The sequence below is a fragment of the Lutjanus erythropterus genome, chromosome 11, assembly GCF_056507025.1.
Source record: "Lutjanus erythropterus isolate fLutEry1 chromosome 11, fLutEry1.hap2, whole genome shotgun sequence".
Classification (NCBI taxonomy): domain Eukaryota; kingdom Metazoa; phylum Chordata; class Actinopteri; order Lutjaniformes; family Lutjanidae; genus Lutjanus; species Lutjanus erythropterus.
The window spans coordinates 34292501-34314608 of NC_139327.1; the positions used below are offsets into that span (position 1 = coordinate 34292501).

Consider the following 22108-nt stretch of genomic DNA (forward strand, 5'->3'; position numbering starts at 1 on the left):
CATACCTACCTGATCATGAACGTATGACCAATACATACATACATACATACATACATACATACATACATACATACCTGGTCATGAACTTATGACTAACATATACATACATACATACATACATACATGCATGCATACATACATACATACATACATACATACATACATATCTGATCATGAACTCATGACCAATACATACATACATACATACCTGATCATGAACTTATGACCAATACATACATACATACATACATACATACCTGATCATAAACTTATGGCCAATACATATTAGCAATTATAATATCTGATTTCATAGATTATGTAAAAGCATTTTACTTGAATTCTTAGGCAAAATGCTGTATAAAAACTTAGTATTTGTGAGTTTTTTTTGACCAACTTCACCAGAAAAAAATAAATAAATAAACAATAAAGGAAATCTGAAGAGTCAGAATTGTTGTTTGTTTTTGTTGTCGCAGTAATTCACTGGTCAGCTAGGTTTGGTTTCGGTCGATCATCATCATCACCGTGTTTGCTGATCTTAGTCTTTCTTCTTTTTTTTAAAATACAAAAATATGAAATCATTGGTTATTTTATTGGTATCCACTAGGATTTGAAAAAAGTGAAATCTTGTACCGCCTGAGTATTTGTAAATACTGAACAAGGAAATTCTTACCCATGCATGGGGCTGGACTGGTTCCCACTGTTGGTAATGTTGTTGAAGAGGTTGCTCATGCGGGGGTCCTGTGCGCTCTCCTCAGCCGTGCTGAAGTGGTAGTCCATCACCTTGTCTATAATATTGTGAGGGATGCCGCCACCACGGTCTGAAATCCTTAAATGGAAATTTTAAAAAAGTTCATTTTTGAAAGCTTTGACCACCGCAGTATTTGAAAATAAATGTGTTTTTTTCCTTTGGCTTAAATGTTCCCCTTTTGAAAACACTCCAGCTTGTTTAAAACAGCAGCTACGTTTCTGAAAAGGACTCATAAAGCTGGATTTTATATTTGAGGTAAACGATCAACAGCAGCAAGGATTAGATTTAAAGTTCGGTGTTGGATTTTATCCTTTGATTGCAACACTTAAAGGAATCCCTCGTCTGGTGAGGGACCAAAGTAGGAAAACTTCATCAAATATTGTTTTTAAACCAGCAGCGATGAAACAGACATTAAACCACTCACCTAATGACAAAATCAATGTCGTTGTTGGCGATGGTGACGACCACATCGGGCACATTGTATGGGGTGTCCAGATGGCTTTCCATGGTGGCCCTGAGGAGACAAAATAGATGAATGTCATGAGCAATAAATGGTGACTGAGTTCTCTTTAGGGTTGCAAATTGTAAGCACTTTCTTTAATTAAACAATCATTAAATTAATTGTTATTAAAAACCAAATAGCTTTTTCCTCCTCAATAAGAGCTTTATTTCCACAGCAACATATCGTATATTCTCTGACAGCATTACAGCCTCTGAAACATATAAAGACATAAAGGCCTATGTATGAAACACATACAGTATACTTGTATATCAGATAACATGTGGAGCACATCACTTTTCCAGCACCTTACAGCTGTAGTGAATTACATATTTATATAGATTACTCAAAATGATCACGTTATTGTGCTGTAAACCACCAAAAGTATGTTTTGTGATAGAATTCTACAGAGGGGCGTCAACTTCTGTTTCTCAAAGTGAAGTACAATATCCAACTTAATTTGTTTCTTTATCTAAAAAGTGAACTTTTCCATCAGAGAGAGACAGATTTATTATGAAACTAACGCAATTACAATTTCAAGTAGTTTAAAGCACTTTATCCCAAATCCAAGCATTTTTCAAACAAAAAAAAAATACATTAACCCTTTCTCATCTCAATAAAGTCTTTGCAAACTTCTCTTTGACATCTGAATTGTGGAAAATTGTAAACATCGAAGATGTTTTGATGTAAATCAAATCAAATCAATCAAATTTGTTGGTATGAATTGTTTTGGCACTGGATTTTGTGCCAAATAAGCAAAAATGCGGTTGCTGTTGAAATATCTTTTTCTCATTCTCTCAACAGTTAATAAATACATCTTTAATCCGTTGTACGGATGGATGAGGTTTTTTTTAATCTTGGCTGAACTAAAAAGGACGTTCGATTACACTGACATGGACTCTACTTCTGTTAACAACAACATTAACACCAGCTTTCTCAAAATCGCCTCTCTCCTCTCCTCCTCCTTTCCTCTTAATTACTCTAACCACCGAGATGAATGACGGGAATGTATCCAACAACACACAGTACAGCCAGCAGCTGCAGCCAAAAGCTGCTGTGAGCTCTGACCACAAGGCAAAATTCAAAACAATACAGAACGTACACAAGTCTTTACTGCTCCTCCTCCCTCACAGTCAGAGATAGAAAAGAGAGATCATTGGCTGCCGTCACAGCACTGTTTATAATGGAGATAATATTTTACTAGTGGACGTTTGTGGATGGAAAAAGACTCAAGGGTCAAGTTTTGCTTACAGAGGTCTTGGTGAGGGACAGCAGTTTCCTTTCCTGGAACCACCACTGACACTGAATCTTATCCCGCCCCACGGACATGTCACGTTACATTTACATGAAGTACGCACACATTTTTTTATTATAATCTCCGTACATTGTATGTGTTCTTCATACTTTATACTGTGAACTTGTTCAGATTCCATCCTTCTTGTCTGAAACACACAAAAAAATTTCTACTTGTTATTCTTTACTTAAACTGTAATTGCTTTTCTTTTTCCTTCTCTGACTATGTTTATTGTTATGTACCAGAATAATGTGATTCTTTGTTTGATTTTTGGATGCTCTTTACTCATAAGAGTAAAACATAGGATGCACAGGCTATTAGGCTTTCTATGACAGACAAATGATATATACATATAACAGACAAACCAAGTTTTGCAAGAGATTCGTTCAAAGAAGGATAAATATGGACATAAATTATATCAACTTCTGCTAACAGCAGAACAAAGTATTTTAAAATGAAACAATATAGCTATACAAAAAATGAATGCATCCTAAATGACTATACAACCTTCAGTGACTGGTTGAGTAAATACGCCTCAGTTAACAAGATTTTCAATACATTTACATTAGTATGGGTTCTGAGCAGCTGTAGTTCATGTGATAACTGTAAAGACATAATTAAGAGTCTAAAGGCAAAGAATTTTTAGATAAAGCCAAAATAGTTCTTTCTGTCCTGCACATTTTAGATTAATTTATAGCCGCAATTCTACCACATGGTACACCTCAGCTTGACTCTACTCACTTTTTGTTGCTCACCATTATTGAATATTTCTAATACGTTTTTTTTCCCTATTATCTCAGTTGAGGTTCCAAGTGAGCTGAGATGTGAAATCACTGCAGACCACTGATTGAATGCGTTGCACGGGACACCCTGCACAAACCAGCATTTTTAAATAGCCAAGCTACTATCAATAGCGACCACAATTTTTCTATTCACTCAAAAATGGCAGCCCACAAAACGTCAGTGTGGTAAAATAACAAAGTGTCATGTACCTTTGACATCCCTTCACATCCTCTGATATAGTGTAGCTCCCTTTTTGTGTGCATAGTGAGTGTGTGCGACAGCGAGGGTGAGCAGCAAAGTTGTCAATCTGGCAGTAAATGTACAGTTTAGGTTACAGTTTGTCAGTGAATAAAGGCTGAAACTTCACAAGTCCAAACCACCTGTGTGTGTGTGTGTTATTTTCTAACTGGAATAGCGTCACTATGACAATCAGCTCCGCCTACATTGAGGGGAAAAACCAAGCAGAGGTACCAAAAGCAAGAAGAATCAAGCTGTACCATGTAGTGGAAACACGGCTTTTTTGTTTTAATGCTTTTTATTTTGATTTATCCAATAAAGATCTTAATAAAACTGTGTTTAAATTCACTTGTGAAGTCTTCTGCATACAGAATTTTACCAAACAAGGCCTCACTTTAAAGTTCAAGCACTTGTTTGGAGAAAAGTTCAACGAATCACAGTCTTAAATGGACTTTGTCCTGACTGGATGTGGCCAGTAAAAGAAACGCTCTTTTGCTGGCTGTGGACTAACATCACAGAACGTCGAGTGCCTCTCGTGAGGATTCCAGTGAAGTTTATTTTGGTTCCACTCTCTCAGTGGAACCACACATTTAATGGCTCGTGATCTGAACTGTGCATTCCCACGTGTTGCAGCAGTTTGTTCTCAATAAGGATGGGTCAGGAGCGGAGCGCTGCATTTCCATTTTTTGTTCTTTAATCCAATTTAATCCAATTTAATCCAATTATTTTCATCTTACCTTAAATCCTTTTGTATGAAGATGTTTAGATTTTGGTTTGTGGTCACCTGAGATGATGGAGAATGATATTTATCTTCAGAATGATGCTCTCATTTTTCATTCTTTTTCTGTTAGGTTTTTTTTTTAATTTAAAGGACCAGTGTGTAGGATTTCAAGACATGTACTGACGAGCTTGCATATTGCAAACCTTGCCTCTCTTTCTCCATTCCAAGCATGCGGAAACATGGCAGCCACCATGAAAGAGGAGCAACACAATCTGCAGATATAAAGGGCTCATCTTAAGGTGACGAAAACACAACAGTTCTTATTTCCAGGTGATTATGCACAAATGAAAACATACTTATGAGTATTTTATTCATTTTCTGCTATATTCTGCCAATAGATCCCCCTAAATCTTATTTATGACATCAGATAAATAAAGTTTAGAGAGGCAAAATTGTGGAATAATTTCTGAAGGCTTCTGGGCGTTTGGGGGTTTGGATTGTTATTTGTATCACAGGTTTTGATTTGTGTGTCGGTGCTGTGATCTACATTGATTTTGCGGGATGTTTAGGATGAGGTATGACGTATTGACAACAAAAGCAAAACGGAAAAATAAAGCAACATTTACAACAGTTTTTGCAAGTTTAACGCATCAAGTGTTAAACTTGGAAAAAGCTGCTGTGAATTTTAGAAATTAGAAAGTATCAACAGCTGTAGTTGGCGCACTGTTCAGCTTTGTTATAAACTGAAATGAACAAACATCAATATTACACGGTGTGTATGAATGATAAAGTTACCTCATGGCGTTCTTGAGGAGCTCAGGCAGGATGTAGTCCAGAGGCAGAGGGATGAAGGGGAAGCGAGCCGCTACGTGTCCGTTGATCCTCACTCTGGGCGAGTTACCGTACTGGTGCTCACACAGACGCCTGAGGAACACATGAGGTGCATTGGTTTGGTTAAGAATCTATTCTGGGATTAAATATATTGAATAACATTATGTAAGTGCTTAACTTTGCAAACACGCTTTAGCTGCCTTAACAAAACAATATAAATTAGCTTGCTAATCTCAGTCCTTCCCTTTTTTGTCAGTGCTGGAGGATAACACAAGTTCACGGTCAGCGCTTAATCACAATGAGCTCCATGTGACTCACAGACCAGGTACTAAGAGAGAGTAGCATGTTCCTACAGGCAAAGTTTGTCTTCTGCTTGTTCAACAGGTGTCTGTTAACTTAACTTTTGTATAACTGATGGATGATGAATAACAGCATTGCTGCAAAACATTGTGTCACCCTCCACTGAGCTCTGCTCTGTGTCACAGACGGGGGGAGAGGGAGCACAGAGAGTCAGCAGACTGTGTGCCAGGCTGTTAGAGCGATGGCTGGTTTGTGGTGCGTTCAGGTGTGGTTGGTTTTATGAACACGCTTCAAGACAGCTATAAACGATTTCCATTGATCACCCCCTTCCTGCCTGAGACTCTTCTTTGCATTTTGCTTCACAGTTAGACACTTCTTTCCTTGATTTTATGCACAGCATATACACTTTGTTTTAACTTTCATTGTTATTAGGTCAATGTTTTTTTTGCCATCTTATGTTATGCATTCTATTTTTATCTTACTTTTACTGGTATTATCAAGTGTTTTTTAAACCATGTGAAGATGCATTCTATGTTTGCTATTCTCAACATATCTTATTTTCCATATGGATTTTATTTTTCATCTTATTCTGCATTAATTCTGTATTATATCCCTGTTTTTATGATCATTATATTCCTTTTTATGTGAAGCACTTGGTGCATGCAGTTTCTTTGTTGCAAAGCATCTTTGGGCAGCATTCCTGGTATGAAAGTTGCCATGCAAGTAAACTATTATTCTCATTATTTTATTAATAATATTATAGATTCATTTATTATTATTTATTATGTAACTATGTAGTATAATGTTAGATATTGTCACAGTCTGGAAGTTATTGAGCAGGGCTGCACAATTTATTGCAATTTTATCAAAATTGCAATATGGGAAAGTGCAATATCCAAATTGCAGAACCAGAACCAAATCACAATTTTTTGAAAAAGGAAAAATATGTGACATAAAAGGATTATAATGAAGTACTGTAGTGCTGCAAATATGCCTAAAAATCAGTAAAAATGAAAATTGTAATGCAAAAAATTATCATTCCAACTACCGCATATCACAATTTCAGTCAAAATAATCGCAATATGACTTCTTTATCATGCAGCATTAGTATTGAGATATTATTTACATTATTAGATACAAATGTAATGTAACTGTGATAATAATTTACACATGCTGATTTCTTTTTGTTCACCAGCTGTTCACTGCCCCAAAACAACAGATAATTTGATCATTTCCAATCAGGTCTGCTAATTTTTGGTTCACAAACTACATGAACTTCCTCTGTGAACTCAGTGAATATGTCTGACTCCAAAAAGGTCATTTGATTAGATTACGGTAGGTAAACAGGGATGATAGCTCATATCTCGTTCACAGCTCCAGGCGCTGGAACATGAACGTTCCTGAGGGTTTATCAGCTGACCTTTGACTCCCCTCAGTCAACAGAGCGCTCGCACAGAAGCAGAAAGTCATCTAAAGGTGATAAATAAACAAAGTTTTGCGACGAAACGCTTACCTGGCAAAGTCCACCCACTTCTCTATGATTTTCTTCGGGGAGAGACGTCTGCATATGATCCCAACAAAATCAGGCTGAAACAAAAAATATATACATTTATTTGAATATAACATTTGCATCTCCTGCTGCATACTTGTCTACTTTCCAGCACTGTAAACCCAGAAATGTTGAGCATCCTGAAGTTTTGTGTCAAAAATGTAAAGTATGGATCCTCAGCATTATGAATCTGCCAGATCCTAATTTGCATACATTGGGAGATTTGCATAATAAGCATTAGTTAGCATAATCTCCTATGTGAATGATATTTCAGCAAGTGATTGGCAGATCTGGAGCAATACTGAAGTGGTCTGAGGGGTAAATGAGGAAGCTGAATTAATTTCCTCTTTCATTTTCAAAATTCAAAATGGCCATTTAAAGTGGAAGTGACCATATTTTAACTCCTAGTGGGCTGATTTTAATCAAGTTTCTGTCAATTTATAAGTTTTAGAAGACCAAAATAACTTAAGTTTGGTTCAACTTCAACGCTCTGAGTTGCCCCTCAACTGGGTATACTGTCTAAATCGGTCAAGCAGTTGCTGAAATGCTGTACGTACACTTGGTCATGCTATCTGACCTGGACACAGCTTATGACAGGGAGATGTAAGTGGATCTGTACCACAAGCTCATCTTTCCAGCAGAGATGATGTCAACAAATCTCAGAACAGGCCTGGTTTTGTGGTGTCCCTCACTGAAGACACTATGCATTGTTGAAACTAATTGTACCTACAGAGGCTGCGGTGTGGGAAGCATATGAGCAGAAGAAGTTGAAGCACTCACACACATGGCAGATGAAGCGGGACGAGGCTGGGAAGCATTAGTATTACCAGTGGAGGTGGGTTGCAGAGGTCATTATTAATAACACCAGTGAAGAAAGATGCCCACCCGATGACCCCAGTGAAGCAACTTGAAACGGATATTTACAAGAAGTCTTATGAGCTCAACTAATAATGCTTAATTATGCAAACTGCCCAACATAAGCAAGTTAGTATCTGGCACTTTCATAATACTTCTACTTTTTACTACATAAAACTTTGGGGTGCTGATCTTTTCCGTTTGCTAAAAACTACAGTGATCAGCTATTTTAAAAACAATGAAATTATGTATTTGTATCCCTTTTTACAGATTAATGTCTTCAGTAGGAACTAATGAGGCACAGGCATGGTGGAGAAGTCAGAAAGTCGCGAGAGAGGAGCGGTTTTGGTCACCAAATGTCATCAGCCATCAGAGATGTATGCGTGGGAAACTGGACAATGTTGAATAATTAGACAACAAACAACACTGACTCATCTATCCCACCAGACATCCTGCTCCAGGCAGACAACACGGGACAAAGGTTCCAAAATAATTTGTATCATTGAGACAGTCAGACGTACATTGTCTTCGTGGAGGGCGAGGTGGTGCGTGGCCAACATTCGGATTCCCAGACGAGAGCACAGCGTCGTATCCAGGAAGTTGCGGAGGATTGTCTCATCCTGCAAAGGTAGGAGAGGAAATGTTTGTTTCTGCTTCACAGCCAGAACTCTACGAACAGCTCGAGCAGCGGCAACAAAAACAAACAGCTGATAAAATGATCAAACAAAAAAATGAAATATAAATAAGAATATAAAAGTGTTATTTTTATGCCTTTAATTTATAGGACAGCTGAAGATATGACAGGAGAAGGGGGGTAGAGAGTGGGGGAACGACATGCACCAGAGGGCTGTAGGCAGGAGTCGAACCCACAGCTGCCAACTCTCAGCCTCAGTACGCGGGACAAACATTTTACCAACTTGGCCACCAGGGTAGTTTGAAGTTCTGTGAGTTTTGCAGGTGCAGTTGTTACCTGGACGTGTCTGCGACACTCTCTGAAGCCCTGTGCCAGCATGGTGACCACGTCTTTATGGTCGTCCAGCAGCTGCTGCACCAGTTTACAGAAACGAGCCTCCACATCCTGATCCTTGATCTGCAAACAGACGAGCACACCTCTTTAAGACTGGATGTTTAGAAAGCCCTGTTTCAGAAACTTTAATTCACTTATTCAAGTATATTTTGTTATTTTTAGTAAGAGTCCTTGTTTTCTGATCTGTTGCAGCTCTGAATCAGTACAACACTGGCATGTCATATTCAACAATGTCACTGTGAGCTTTTCTTATTTTCTTTGACATGAATGCTTTTCATTCATTAATCATTTTCAGTTGCTTCTACAGTGCAGTTACAATGAAACTGTACACCAGAGGAGAGCATTCCAGCGAATCAAAGGGCACAATCCCTCCCTTTTCTGGTTTTTATTGTGATAATACTGCAGAAAGTAGACTGCACTGCGTCACAGAGTAGTAGCAACTGATTTATTAGTGAGACGTGCATTTTTTTAGACAGAAACATGCACTTTTTACTTGAACATGCACTGTTAAACTGAAATATGCACTTTTTAAACAGAAAGCTGCACTTTTTAATCAGGAACATTCACTTTTTGATTGAAACATGCACTTTTTAAACCAATATTTGCACTTCATTGATCTGTGTTACCAATCTGTGTGATTGAGTTGAATATGTTTTAGTTATATTGTTGTGTTTGTTGTTGTTTTTAAAGGGATTTTAGATTTAGATTTTTGTGTGTCTTGTGTTAACACCACTATGGGCTGCAAGGAAATGCATTTTATCTTCTTATGTATGCAACTACACAAGAAAATGACCATAAACTAAATCTTGAATAAAAACAATATGTCTGTTAAAAAGAGAAAGAGAGCAATGTTACATTAGTAATACATATAAATTACCTTGTAAGCTATTACAGTACAGGTAACTGCACCTCTAACTGTGACCTTTACTGTGCTAGTCAGAAATCTAAATGACATCCACCATGATTCAGTGATGGAAAACATAAAAAAGTCAGAGGGTGTATGTTTTTATCTAGCACAGAACGCCTGAGGGCAACTTCTCAGATCAGTCTTTGTTCAAACTCAGAAACAAACGGGTGCCTGAATGGCAACAGAACAGAACAAAACAAAAAAAGACATGTTCAGCAGGTCTCTTATCAGTCCTGTGCAGACCTGTACCATCACAGAACCAAAAGGGTACATTCGTTTATTTGCCACAAACTCAGTGAAGGCAAAAGTGAAATGAAGACCTGAGACTGTTCACTGTCACTGACAGCCGAGAAATAAACGAAGAGGGCTGACCCACATTCCACACTGAGTTCTGCAACTGAACCCATCCCAAACCCCAAAACTAAGACTGCATAAGCTGTCAGCTTGTTAGCTAAAAACAACAGTTATTTTAACTCTGAAGCAACAACATTTGAGCAGCACAATAAATTTTGTTTTGCATTTTTATTATATACAGTTTCTTAGACTGTCAAACACTTTACAGGCACGCAGCCCTGACATAAATATACTGTACACACATATAAATCCAGTAATCTCTTGTTACAACACTTTTATTGCTTCTTTCTGTCAAGGAAAATAAGTCATCTCATGCTACTGATTTACAAAGCTTCACGGTTTAAGTTTCCTAACTCTCTAATGTCTCTTTTCTCATTCAAATCTACTACCTACAGTTCACGACCCAGTAAATACCTCATCTTAGATGCTTCCATTAACGTTGTCAGAACTGGTTTCAGGCTTTATGCACCTTTAAAATTAAATGAACTGCAAACTGGCTTCATTACATTCCCATTTGAGGTTTTAAAGCTTTATTATCCGACATGTTTTTGTGATTTTTTTCAACTGTGCTGTTTCTGTTTGCTGACTGCGTTTTTGTAAATGTTTCTTGATCGCAGGTCTCTCTTGGAAAAGAGAACTTATTGTCAGTGAGACTATTTGATTAAATTAAGATTAATCTTATACATACAGCCTTATACATGGTTGGATGAATACTTATCTTTTTACTCTTCCATAAGCCTTTATCTGAAATCAAACACTGATGGTTTTTTTTGCACTGATGCACCCAACCACCAGAAAGACCAGATGTCTCAACGTCTTATCTTGTGTTCATACTTAATCATGCATATTTTTCATTCATTAATTAAAAAAACAATAAAAATAAGACTTTTATCCTTCTTTAAATGCTTTCAGGGATGCATGACAAATATCAGGGCCAATAAATTATCAGCCGATGTTGCCTACCACAGGTGTTTTGGTCTCTTTAATTCTTAGGCAAAATGCTCTATAAAAGCCAAGGTATATTTGTAAAGTTTTTTTTGTTGTACTTCACCATAAAAACTGAATGATTAATGATTAATAATCAATTAATCGTCGCAGCTATTACAAGTTTAATGAGTTACTTTTAAAAGTAATGCCACCTGACAGAAACAAATAAGTGAATGTCTCTTTGCAGTGACAAATCAAATTTAGTTTCATAAGAACATAAATGGCAAACAATATCTTTCCAGAGTGTTCCTGTAGACAGCTGACAGTTGATCGATTATTTAAGTAATTTAAATGATAGAAAATACAAAATATAAGGTGGTTCTAACTAGTCAAACATGAGGGTTTGCATATTTTCTCTGCTTATTTATAACTGTAAAAAGTATGTGGTATTAAAAGAAAACCAAATACTAGAGCTGTAATGATTAATCGATTATTAAATTAATCTGAACTATTCTGATAATCAGTTAATTGGTTTGATATTTTTTTAAGAAAAAAAATATTTGATTTCAGCCTCTTAAATGTGAATATTCTCTGGTTTCTTTACTCCTTTGCAAAAGTAACCTTAATATCTTTGGGTTGTGGTTAAAATAAGACGTTTGAGGACGTCATCTTCTAGTTTTCAGACATTTTATAGACCAAACACCTGATCAATTAATCAAGAAAATAATCAACAGGTTCATCAACAATGAAAATAACTGTTAGTCGCAGCCCTACCAAATACCTTTTCCGGGAATTGGATCGGACCAAATCAGCGATTTTGAGACGTCATTTGTGGCTTTTTTATTTAATAAATTTTAACAAAGACACAGCAGTGGGAGTTATGGTCTTAAGTTACATTCTGATTGGCTAAATTGAAGAGCTAAACAAATCAACCAATCCTGGAGCTGCTGCATGCAGACAAATAAAATGATTTGACAGCACACTTCTGTTTATGGTAAATGTGGCAAAGCTGCTGCCTAAGAAATGAAGAACTTGAACTTATGATCCCGTGTGTGTGTGTGTGTGTGTGTGTGTGTGTGTGTGTGTGTGTGTGACACTCACCGAGGGAAAGTCACTGAGCATGTGGTAGGCTCTGATGTACAGTTCATGCTGTAAGAAAGGACAAGAGAGGGTGAGGCTGCAGTTAGACTGATTCTCTGTGATCACCCATCCAACCATGAAGCTGCATCACAGACACCAGCAGGCCCACCGGCCCCTGACCGGGCCCCACACCACCGCTGACACGTCCACATGTGGATTACATTTCAGGGTCATTCTAGATGATGGATTATCTGTGTTACCAACAAAACTGGACCACTCCTCCCCAGAAAATAAGCTTGTTGTGCATTTAAATTCTTTTTTGAAATTGATTTATCATATTTTAATTCATAACCAGGATGTTTATCGGCTGAAAATCTGCTCTTAGCATTGTTTTATTTCTGAGAGAAGAGCTGACAGAGTGAGTTAAGCCACCCTGACCTACATTACAACTGGTGCCATACAAAAGGAGCTGCTCTTTATGTAATCGGCACAGAGGAGCTCCGCGATACCAGAAAGGAAACAATCTAGGTGAAAGTTCAGTAGCAACGAGACATGCAGAGGCTGTGAATCTAAAGGGCCTGCAGGGAACAGCGCTGCGATAGAGCGCTCTGTTCCCACATGGAGGCCCTGGAAACAAATGAGAAACCTGATACGTGATACCTCGACTCTGATATCGTTAAACTGAGTGTGGTAGGGTTTGCAGATAGTACTATAAGTTTTTAATCAGCTAAGGTTTTGAGACATCGCTGTGTTAAGGTTGTGCTCCACCTCCGTACGAGAGGGTCTGATGGAATTTTGTTTGTTCAAAAAGGCATTTGAAAAACTCAACAGCAACATGTCTTTCCAAGAAGTGCCCCAGTTAGTCAGGATGTTACACAGTGGACGGTTTTCATTGAAATGACCTTCCCGTGCAGAAACTGTCCTAGACCTGAACAGATTAATCTTTTTTTTTTTTTTTTAATCAAAATCACAATTGCAAATTTCAAACTTCAGGAGGTGCAATATTGTTAAAGACAAAATGTGTATCATTTCAAATCAGATATTGTTGTGCTGCAGAGAAAATATCTTTTTCCTATAAAGATCCCCACAAAATTCACAACATTACTATTTAAATATGACAGTCAGTCAAGTAGATAGATTTTTTAAATCATTTAGCCACAAATAGTCCCTGTGAAAAGTTTTAAAAGAGAGAAAAAAAAACAAAAAAAAACCAAGTGTAGTCACAAGCTCATACAGAAGGACAGGACCATTCATGAATTTTATCTGGGGTGAAGAGAAAAATCCTAGTTATGACAAAACTGGTGAATTCTCTTTAAAATGGATGCCACTAAAGAATAAATCTGTTTAAAAGAGGGGCTCTTGCATGAGGCCCAGTGTGGATAAAATCAGGTTTTTGTGCATCAAGATTATCCAGTCAAGATAAGAAAAAAAAGGAACAAATGAAAAAAACAGAAAGTAGTAAAAAAATAAAATAAAATAAAATAAGCAGAAGAAAAAGAAAATCTTTTTGATGATTTCACCCTTGAACTCCTTGAACCGACTGTGCTATATGCACTCTGACATTCCCTGCTCTTGTGAAAATAAAAGCTTTCCTTATCGTTAATGGGTCATGTCACGTTGACCCAGATACTGAAGGTTACATCTGCTGCCAGCTACGTTAAACGGTGTTATACAAGCAGAGACGGGATTTCTGGCACGAGTTCAACAATTTCAAAAGTCACAGGGAAATAGTCTGATAACTATAGCAACACTTGTAGTGAACAGGATTTTATTAGATTAGATAAGCCTTGATTGTGTCACACACTGGCCACAGCATGAATCGTACTGTTCTGTATAATACATGTTTCTGAATTTTTAACTTTTTCGTACAGTGCCATACACACAGGCCAGTATACTTCAAAACATGTATAATCTATGCAAATCCTTTCACACAGTAACACTGTTACCATTCGTGTGCCGTTAGTGTTCTGCTGTTTCAAAGGGTGGCTGTAAGAACCAACTCTGGAGTTCAATGACTTTCCCAAGAACACTTCAACTAGGCGAGCATCTTCAGACTGATTTGTGAATGTGAATTAGCCTGGAATCCCTTGGAACATTTTTTACTTCTAAGAGGCATTAACAACAAGTGCAGATCAAGATGTCTTTGAATGCAACAGACCAAAAACCAATCAGAGCAATGAAACATGTGACAAGCAGGGAGGGGTACGAGTAGAGATGCACCGATTGCAATTATCTTACTCGATTCTGATTTTGGCCAATTCCAATTTTCTGTCTTTCTAAGAACTACAATTGACAGAATGCACAAACATTTTTGCAACTTTCCTTTAATGTAAAATTAAATCCGATACTCATAATATAGCACTGACTGCTAAATAACTTTTAGATTACACACCAGCGGGGAACATGATCTTGTGAGATCTGCTACAGTGAAGATTTAGGCTAAAAACATGGTTCACGTGAACAAACCGCAGACAGACGTGGTGCAACAGTTCGCTTTGCAGTGAGAAAAACAGGAGAAGAAGTTGAACGAGTCTGGATGAGAAAAGGAGATGCGTCAACACAGGTTGTTTACTGTTCAGCCAGAACTGGAGGTGAGATTTTAACTGTCAGTCTGTGAACAGCAGTCTGCTGCTGGCTAACATTATCCTGAAGAGCTGGAAAGTTAACTGCAGTTGGGCAACAGTCAGCTGGTCCATCTCCTTGTCTGTCTTCACTTTATCTTGGTCCTAGCATCTATCACTAACACCGACTTCATTCAAGCATGTGTCTGCGTGTGTGTGTGGCCATGACCAGTGCTGTTATGGCTGTACGGTGTCTTTCTCTGAACAATGGAGGAAAGAAAAACACACTGCTTTTTTATTACAACTGTTTTCTTCTCCTTACAACTATTCTGCAAAACCAGTGCACAAAGACGGGGCAGCAACACTGTCTGCGTGGACACAGCATACGTGCTTCACCTGACTTTTTCCCTATGCCCTGCTTCGTGTCTGCCCCGCCATTGGTGAAAAACAGAGGATTAAAAAGAAAAGCTACCATCTGAGCCATCTCCTCAAGGCTTTGGAGGAGGAAACACTGCATTAATTTTCAAATAGATTCATAATTGGTGTTATTTTTAGGATTTAAAAAAATACTTTATTTTGCCTGGTAGTACTTGTTGGCCTGGAGGCCCACCAGACTTAGAGTTACAGGGGAAACACTGTTTAAACTTTAACTGTATAAACACTTTTAACAGGCTATTGCGATGCAGTGTGAAATTATGCAGACCCACAGTGTCATGCTTAATGAAGCATCACAGAGCCTCATATGCACCCGAGTCGCACAGAACAGCAGAATATCTAACGTTTCACAGGGAGGTGGACAGACGTATCTACCAGAGCCAATGAAACATGAGCTCACAGTTATGTCTGGTTTCCAGGCTACACTCTGACACTTGGATCAGGAGATTGACAGGAGATCGTCAGCCTTATGATTAGTGGACAACCTGCTCTACCTTCTGATGCCACACCTGCCTCTTCCCACTGGGAACAATGGAGTCGCCAGCTATGTGAAACTCCTAAAGAGAGTGTGTCCCTCCATTCATTCAAAGTTCAACACTCCTGTGCGGGCCCAGTTGTCACTTTCTTATTATAGAAGCTGATTCCTTGCTTCATATATAGCTTCATGTATAGTAGAACAGTGGTTCTCAAACTGTGGGGCAGGCCCCACTGGTGGTACATAAATCCACTACAGGTATGGCGTCGATGACAAAGGGAAAAACATGGAGTAAAACTTAACTGACCCTGTGCTAAGTCCCACCCTCCTTAGTTACTGTATGCCTTTCAAGCTTTCCATTCTTGCACTGCACACATGCTGCTTACACTGATAACAGTGACAGATGTAAAATTGACATTGGGACAAATTATTGAAACATGAAATCTTTGATTCCACAGAAAAGTAAACAAAAGCACCTTCTCATTTCTAGCTGACAACTGGATTTTGTTGGCTAAAATAAAGACTCTCACTAGCAGATAGCATAAGTGCAGATAGCTAATGTAAGTTAATGCTAATGCTTAAACTCCTTGAGTCAGCTGACCTTTTAATGTCTCCATTTGACACATTTCAAAACAGGAACCCTGCAAAAGTGTCTTAAATATGTAAAGCTAAAGCTAAAGCTAGCTCTCAGCAAACATCATGGCACATGTGTGCGTTAGACAACAGGAATGCACTCATTAACGTGGGAAAAAGAAGCATGGGGACTCTATTAGTGCAGCCACCCTTGAGGTGTAATCCCTTCCCCACACCTGCACTCTTGTGTTTCACATTTTAGAGAGACTACAAAAGAGATGCCAGCATCCAGACTCATGAGACACAGAGTATTTCTCTTCTTAGAGCACCAAGGAAACTACTTCCACATGTAGAGAAATACAAAGCTTGACAGGCCTATGATGCCATAGTTATGGTCGCTACTAGGGCTGCACAATTAATCGCATTATTATCGAAATCGCAAAATGACAAAGTGCCATATCCAAATCGCAGAACCAAATCTCATCTTTTTTGAAAAAGGAAAAATGTATGAGAAAAACAGCATTATGATGAGGTACTGCAGGGCTGCAGAGATGTCCTGTGCTAAAAATCTTGTTTTTCAGCTATAAGAGAGAGAATAATTGTGGGGTAGGGAGGAAGAGGGGCATGCCAGAAAAGTTTGAGAAGCCCTGCTGGAGACAGTAATGTGTGTGTCTTGAGGTTTGTGTTGTTCTTACCACTTGCAGAATGGTGGGGTTGCAACCAATAATGAAGGGCAAACTACGGAAACCCTTGATGCGATGGGCGATTCGCACGGGCAGCTCCTTGTGTAGGTACTTGGCACTGCTCTGAGAACACACACGCAGACAAAAGGCAGGAAACAAGTGAGTGGAAAGTGACAGAGATCAAAGAGTTTCCCATTAAACATCGACTTGGCGGCTCTATCTGTGCGGCCGAAATATTTACCAAGATGTGGTGTCCGTCCGGAGACTTCCCAGAATACAACAGGGTCGCTAAGGTCAGTCGCACTGAAGCCTGAGGAGACATTAACACACACAAGTACACGTCAGTGAGAAGGTGACATAACTGTTCTCCAGTACACCACTCTGTTTTATTCACCTGGTTATCTTGGTCTGTCTAGAGTGGTGCCTGAGGCTGTTTCCAGCTTCATTATACAACATGTTGATCTGCCACGTGATGGATATTTATGACCATAGATACCACAAAACTTTGTCATCTTTTTCTTTCAAAAATACGATTTACAAAATCTCTGTCTTTAAATTTCTAGTCAGTCCAAAACCCAAACCCAGAGACATTCACTTTAATATAATAATAAGTAGAGAAAACAGGATGTTACCATATTTGAGAGGCTGAAAACAGCATTTTATGCCATACTTGCAAGAAAAAACACTGTGAGTGAGTTGCCAGATTTATTTGCATGATGTGGCATTTTACTTGGTCTGGGCAAGTGGGCAGTCCTTATTGTTGAGCCCCGCGTATTGTGGGAAATTAACCTGTAATGCATGACCAGGCAGTAGGTAATGAATCACTGTGTAATGACTGTATTACAGGGAAATGACTACCTCATCAACTCATCAAAAAGTGTTACACCTGAAGGATAATCAGGGCGTCGTGTATGAATGTGTTTATTTTTCTCTTATATTTCTTCTTAAACCAACCAGTACGAGGGAAATCTGAAAATCCTGTGTGGGATTCATGAAACACGAGCTGACAATCACGTCTGCTCGCACCCATCTGACCACATTTGATCTCAGATTGGATGTGGGTGCCAGGGAGTTTGCAATTAGCATATAGAAACACCACAATAAATCCATATAATGGCAGCAGACACCCTGATGTGTACCTCAGTAAAGCGGATTTATCTGGTCTGCTGAGCATGGTATAGAAACTGGATGTACTTTGGTGTTAAATGGAGAAGTATGCAGAGTGCATGGTGCATCTGAGAAATATCTGACTTATCACCAAACTCTCTCTGTGGAAGACCAGGAAACCGACAGGGGTGAGTACTGGCAGATTTTGTAGAGTCTGTCTCACTAACCCAGTGTAAACATTTAAATTAATAAATAGTTGTGTAAAATTTTCTTCTGTGTTTTCATACAGTAAATTATGTTTTCTATATAATAATTTTCACATCACAAAGCACAAGTTGTCTTTTGTGCATACTGGTTTAAATTTTGTTCTTACCTAAGAACAAACCAGAAGTACCACTGAATTGATGAATGCCATAAAGTTCTCAAATAGTTCTTCGTCTGTTCTGCACAATTTAAGATCAAGTCTGTGCGTTAGAACGATTCAGAAGTAAACTGTGCCAGGTGTTAAGAATGTAGCCGTTGACAATGATTAAACCTGCACGTGAAGGAAGCCTTGAAATTATAGCTGCAGGTCATAACGTCAGGTCTTATTCAGTTGGGCTGCTTATCAATACTCAATACCTTTAAGGCATCAATTGAAAATAGTAATGAAACTTCTCCAGTCAAACGATACCTATTCTATACCTCCCATTTCCTTATCCCTTGAGAAAATTCTTTGATTAGGGGGAAAATTTGCCATTATTTTATCTCAAAATCTAATTTAAAGAAACATTTACAGGTAAAGCTAACTGCTAACGCTAGCTACACAGACCAACTGCTAAATTTAGTGACACAGGCCACCTGCTAATGTTAGCTACACAGACCAACTGCTAACAAAAACTACACAGACAAACTGCTAACACTAGCTACACAGATAAACCGTTTAGGTTAATTAGGTTACTGACTACATTTAAAAAGTAATTAATAAGTGTAGTGGAATACATTTTAAAAGTACTGTTTTTGGTTTTGGTACTGGTATTGTAATTTTTTAAACAATACCTAGCCTTATTATTTAGGTAAGCTAAGTTAGGATTGTCTACATCTTGCAGTAACATGCAGTCTGTGTGTTGATATCTCATATGGATCAGGACAAATCCATGTTAATAAAAGGTGTAAACTCATGCAATCTGTAATTGCATTGTGACTGCATCTCTTCTTAATACCAGATGTAAACAGGGTCCAGCTGACACACCTCAGTCAAACAGCTGTTGATTTAACTGTAGTTTCATTAACCTGACTATGACACTGTGAAAGGCTTTGCTCCAGTGCACAGAAAATTTGCATTTCTGAAATGTACACATGGAAAATTTGACCTGAATGTGAGTCTAGGCAAAAGATGAGAAGTTACCCAGAAATATCAGGATTCATTCTCCATGACCATCCAACACAATATTATTTTTTGCCTTTTTATCCACTTAATCATTATCATGTAACCTCAAGGTTGGGGACCATTACAGTGGGTTAATGTGTGATCAAGTCACAAGGCAAGTCACATTTGTGGGCTTGAAGATAAGTGGGTACATGCACTTAATATTAATAATGACACTCCGCAGTGACTCTTTGTTGATCAGTGTGACAGGTTTACTACTTTCCTGGCACATTAAGTTTTTGTTTAATACTCATCACTTGGGTGGTGCATTATCTCATATTTGAACATGCAGCTGCAAATTCCTTCCTCATTTTATTATTAAGAAATACTAGTGTCGCTTGTTTTTCTGTGTAAAAAAAGCAGGCCAATATGTCCAACAGACATTTGGTAAGCAGATGACAAATCTATGCAACATCAGTGTTCTTGCCAGGAAAAAAAAGACAAGACTAAAAAAAAACTCAGAGGGAGAAGGGAGTGTTGTTGGCTTCTAGTTTATAATTATTGGGAAAAAGCTGTCCATGTTTGACAACATATTTCATTTTATACAAAACAAATGCTGGTGCATTTGCTTTACACTTGCATGACAGATACAATTATAGCTTACGTTACCACGGCAAGAACTGACTTTGAGTTTGATAAAGATGTCAGGAAACAATACTGCACTTTAGACTACGTGTTTTTTCAGTTAATTCACAATATGCGAGATATTAAAGAGGCTGGAAAAGCAGCCAGATCGTAAACTGACTTATTGGGCAACTCCATCTCTGAAACTCTACACCATCAACTCTCTTGTTATTCCCAAACCTTCGTACAGAAAACGTTAAGTTAGACATAATTTTAGTCCAAATGGCAGCTTTGCCTGGACAGCTTTTGATTGAACGGCCAACACAGGAGACAACAAATGATTAAGCTGGTAGGATCTGCATTATTGTTGTGTTAATTTGTTCGAAATTAACGGATGTCAGCGATCAAAACATAATGTTCTCAGGAGAAACCGCAACGCTGCATTCACTTCCTCCGAACAAATCGGTCAAATAGCGGTTAATGCTAACGTAACGGTCATGGTGACATTGGTTTGTTGAAAGTATGCACTATAACAATACATATAGTCGGCATCGTAAACACTTTAATGTCATTAAAATCAAACCCACATGTAACTACTTGTGTTTTATTTTAATGCAGCGTTACGTTATATCTTCTATTTTTGTATTTTATACATTAACTATAGGCATTTCCCTCTTAGTGAGTTTTCTCCAAGTTGGAGAGAGAAATCGAGGTTCATCCCGAAAAAGGAACATATTTAAGCTTGCTAGCTAACATAGCTTTGAAAGCTTGCTGTTAACGGCTGTCCAAGAGGTAAAAACACATATTTACTGCTTCTTCAGTGTTCCTGAACGCAGCAAAAGTGGTGCTGTCGGCCGTTTCTACAAGGGAACCCTTGATTTGCAAAACTCTCGCGAGATTTATACGCCTTGTTTGTTTCTTGTATATACTTATTACGTTATACAACGTGACGACGTTGTGGTTAAGATTAGGTAAGGTTAAGGGATAAAAAAACATTTGGTTAGGATTACAGAGAGATCACGGTTTGAGTTAAAATTGTCACTCTCGCGAGATTTTTTCTTGGGTCTGGCGTTCCCTTCTAGATACGACACCTGCTAACAGCTAGCATTTACTGTCCAGCTACAACTAGCTTACGCCCTCGTTGCCGGAGTAGTTGTAGCACCGTCTCAGAGGAGTGCATGAGATAGAAGTCACGTTCTTACCTTTTCCGCAGACACGTCAATGGCGGACTGGTTGTAAAACGACGTGACAGTCTTCGACCGCTCTCTGGCCAGCTCTGAAAACCCCTGCACCGAGGACGTGGACCGAAATCTGTGGCTCCCCGTGCTTGACATCGGTGGCACTGTTTTGGTGAGAGGAGCCAGCAAGAGGCTGCCGAGCCTCGGCCTGGCCCCGCAGGTCGCCCCGCTCAGCATCTCCACCGCTCTAGCCGCCAGTCCCGGACGCATTTGGACACGAGCTGTGTGTGTGTGAACAGGACTGCCCTGTTCCCGTACGAACCCTGAATTCTGGTGTTGCTACGAGGCCATTGGGGTCGCGTAATGGTGCACAAAGGCACGTATCTGAATACAGTAGAGAGGGTACAGAAAGGGCTTTGTGCGCATTGGCCAGTGGGAAAGAGAGTCTGGGCGACGACATGACGGCTAAACCAATCAGTCAGTCAGAGGCGGAGCGACACCGCATCAACAACCCCCCCCCCCCCCCCTCTCTACACTACTGTACTGCTCTGCAAGGGCCAGGAGGACCAGTTGGTAAACAGCAATTCCGAGTATTTTGTGGGACGGTGTCAACATCTTTCAAAATGCAGATTGTTTTCAGTCACACATGCGCAAGTCATGTATGTTTTCCTTCAGGCCCGATCCCTCTAATTTTCCTCCCATACAAAAACAAATAAGTATTGCAACTTGAAACTTTATCTGGTCCTATTGGTTCTATTTATTGTCATCACTCATCTCATATAGAAAAAAATAAAAAAAATAAACATTTTTTGATCGGGTAAGAACACATGGCAGTTCAAGTATTTATCCTCTAAAAAGTCACGACCAATGTGCTACACAATGAATGAAAGAAACAAAAGGCATTATTTCTAAATGCTCAGGTGTAGCCCAAACTTTCAGGCTCATGATCGGCTCCTAATTTAAAACCTTTCCCTGATCAAGACTCAGAATTTGACCAGGAGTTGATCTGTTA

General features: G+C 38.7%; 1 protein-coding gene and 1 long non-coding RNA gene across 2 annotated transcripts in view; one reads left to right on the forward strand and one right to left on the reverse strand.

Moving 5' to 3' along the window:
• The window catches only part of LOC146319408 (uncharacterized), a 21474-nt gene extending 12781 nt beyond the window's left edge, over window positions 1-8693 (forward strand). The window contains exons 2-3 of the long non-coding RNA XR_014771547.1: window positions 8265-8445; window positions 8602-8693. This is a non-coding gene — a long non-coding RNA (uncharacterized LOC146319408). The remainder of the gene's footprint in view (window positions 1-8264; window positions 8446-8601) is intronic.
• bckdk (branched chain ketoacid dehydrogenase kinase) overlaps window positions 1-21512 on the reverse strand; it is a 36117-nt gene extending 14605 nt beyond the window's left edge. Inside the window, exons 1-10 of the mRNA XM_084730012.1 lie at window positions 21121-21512; window positions 17081-17149; window positions 16852-16962; window positions 12134-12181; window positions 8788-8907; window positions 8339-8437; window positions 6927-7000; window positions 5078-5206; window positions 1173-1262; window positions 671-826 (exon numbers count right to left, since the gene is read on the reverse strand). Coding sequence (XP_084586138.1) covers window positions 671-826; window positions 1173-1262; window positions 5078-5206; window positions 6927-7000; window positions 8339-8437; window positions 8788-8907; window positions 12134-12181; window positions 16852-16962; window positions 17081-17149; window positions 21121-21366 — 1142 coding nt within the window. The 5' untranslated portion in view covers window positions 21367-21512. The remainder of the gene's footprint in view (window positions 1-670; window positions 827-1172; window positions 1263-5077; window positions 5207-6926; window positions 7001-8338; window positions 8438-8787; window positions 8908-12133; window positions 12182-16851; window positions 16963-17080; window positions 17150-21120) is intronic.
• Between the last annotated feature and the right edge of the window lie 596 nt (window positions 21513-22108).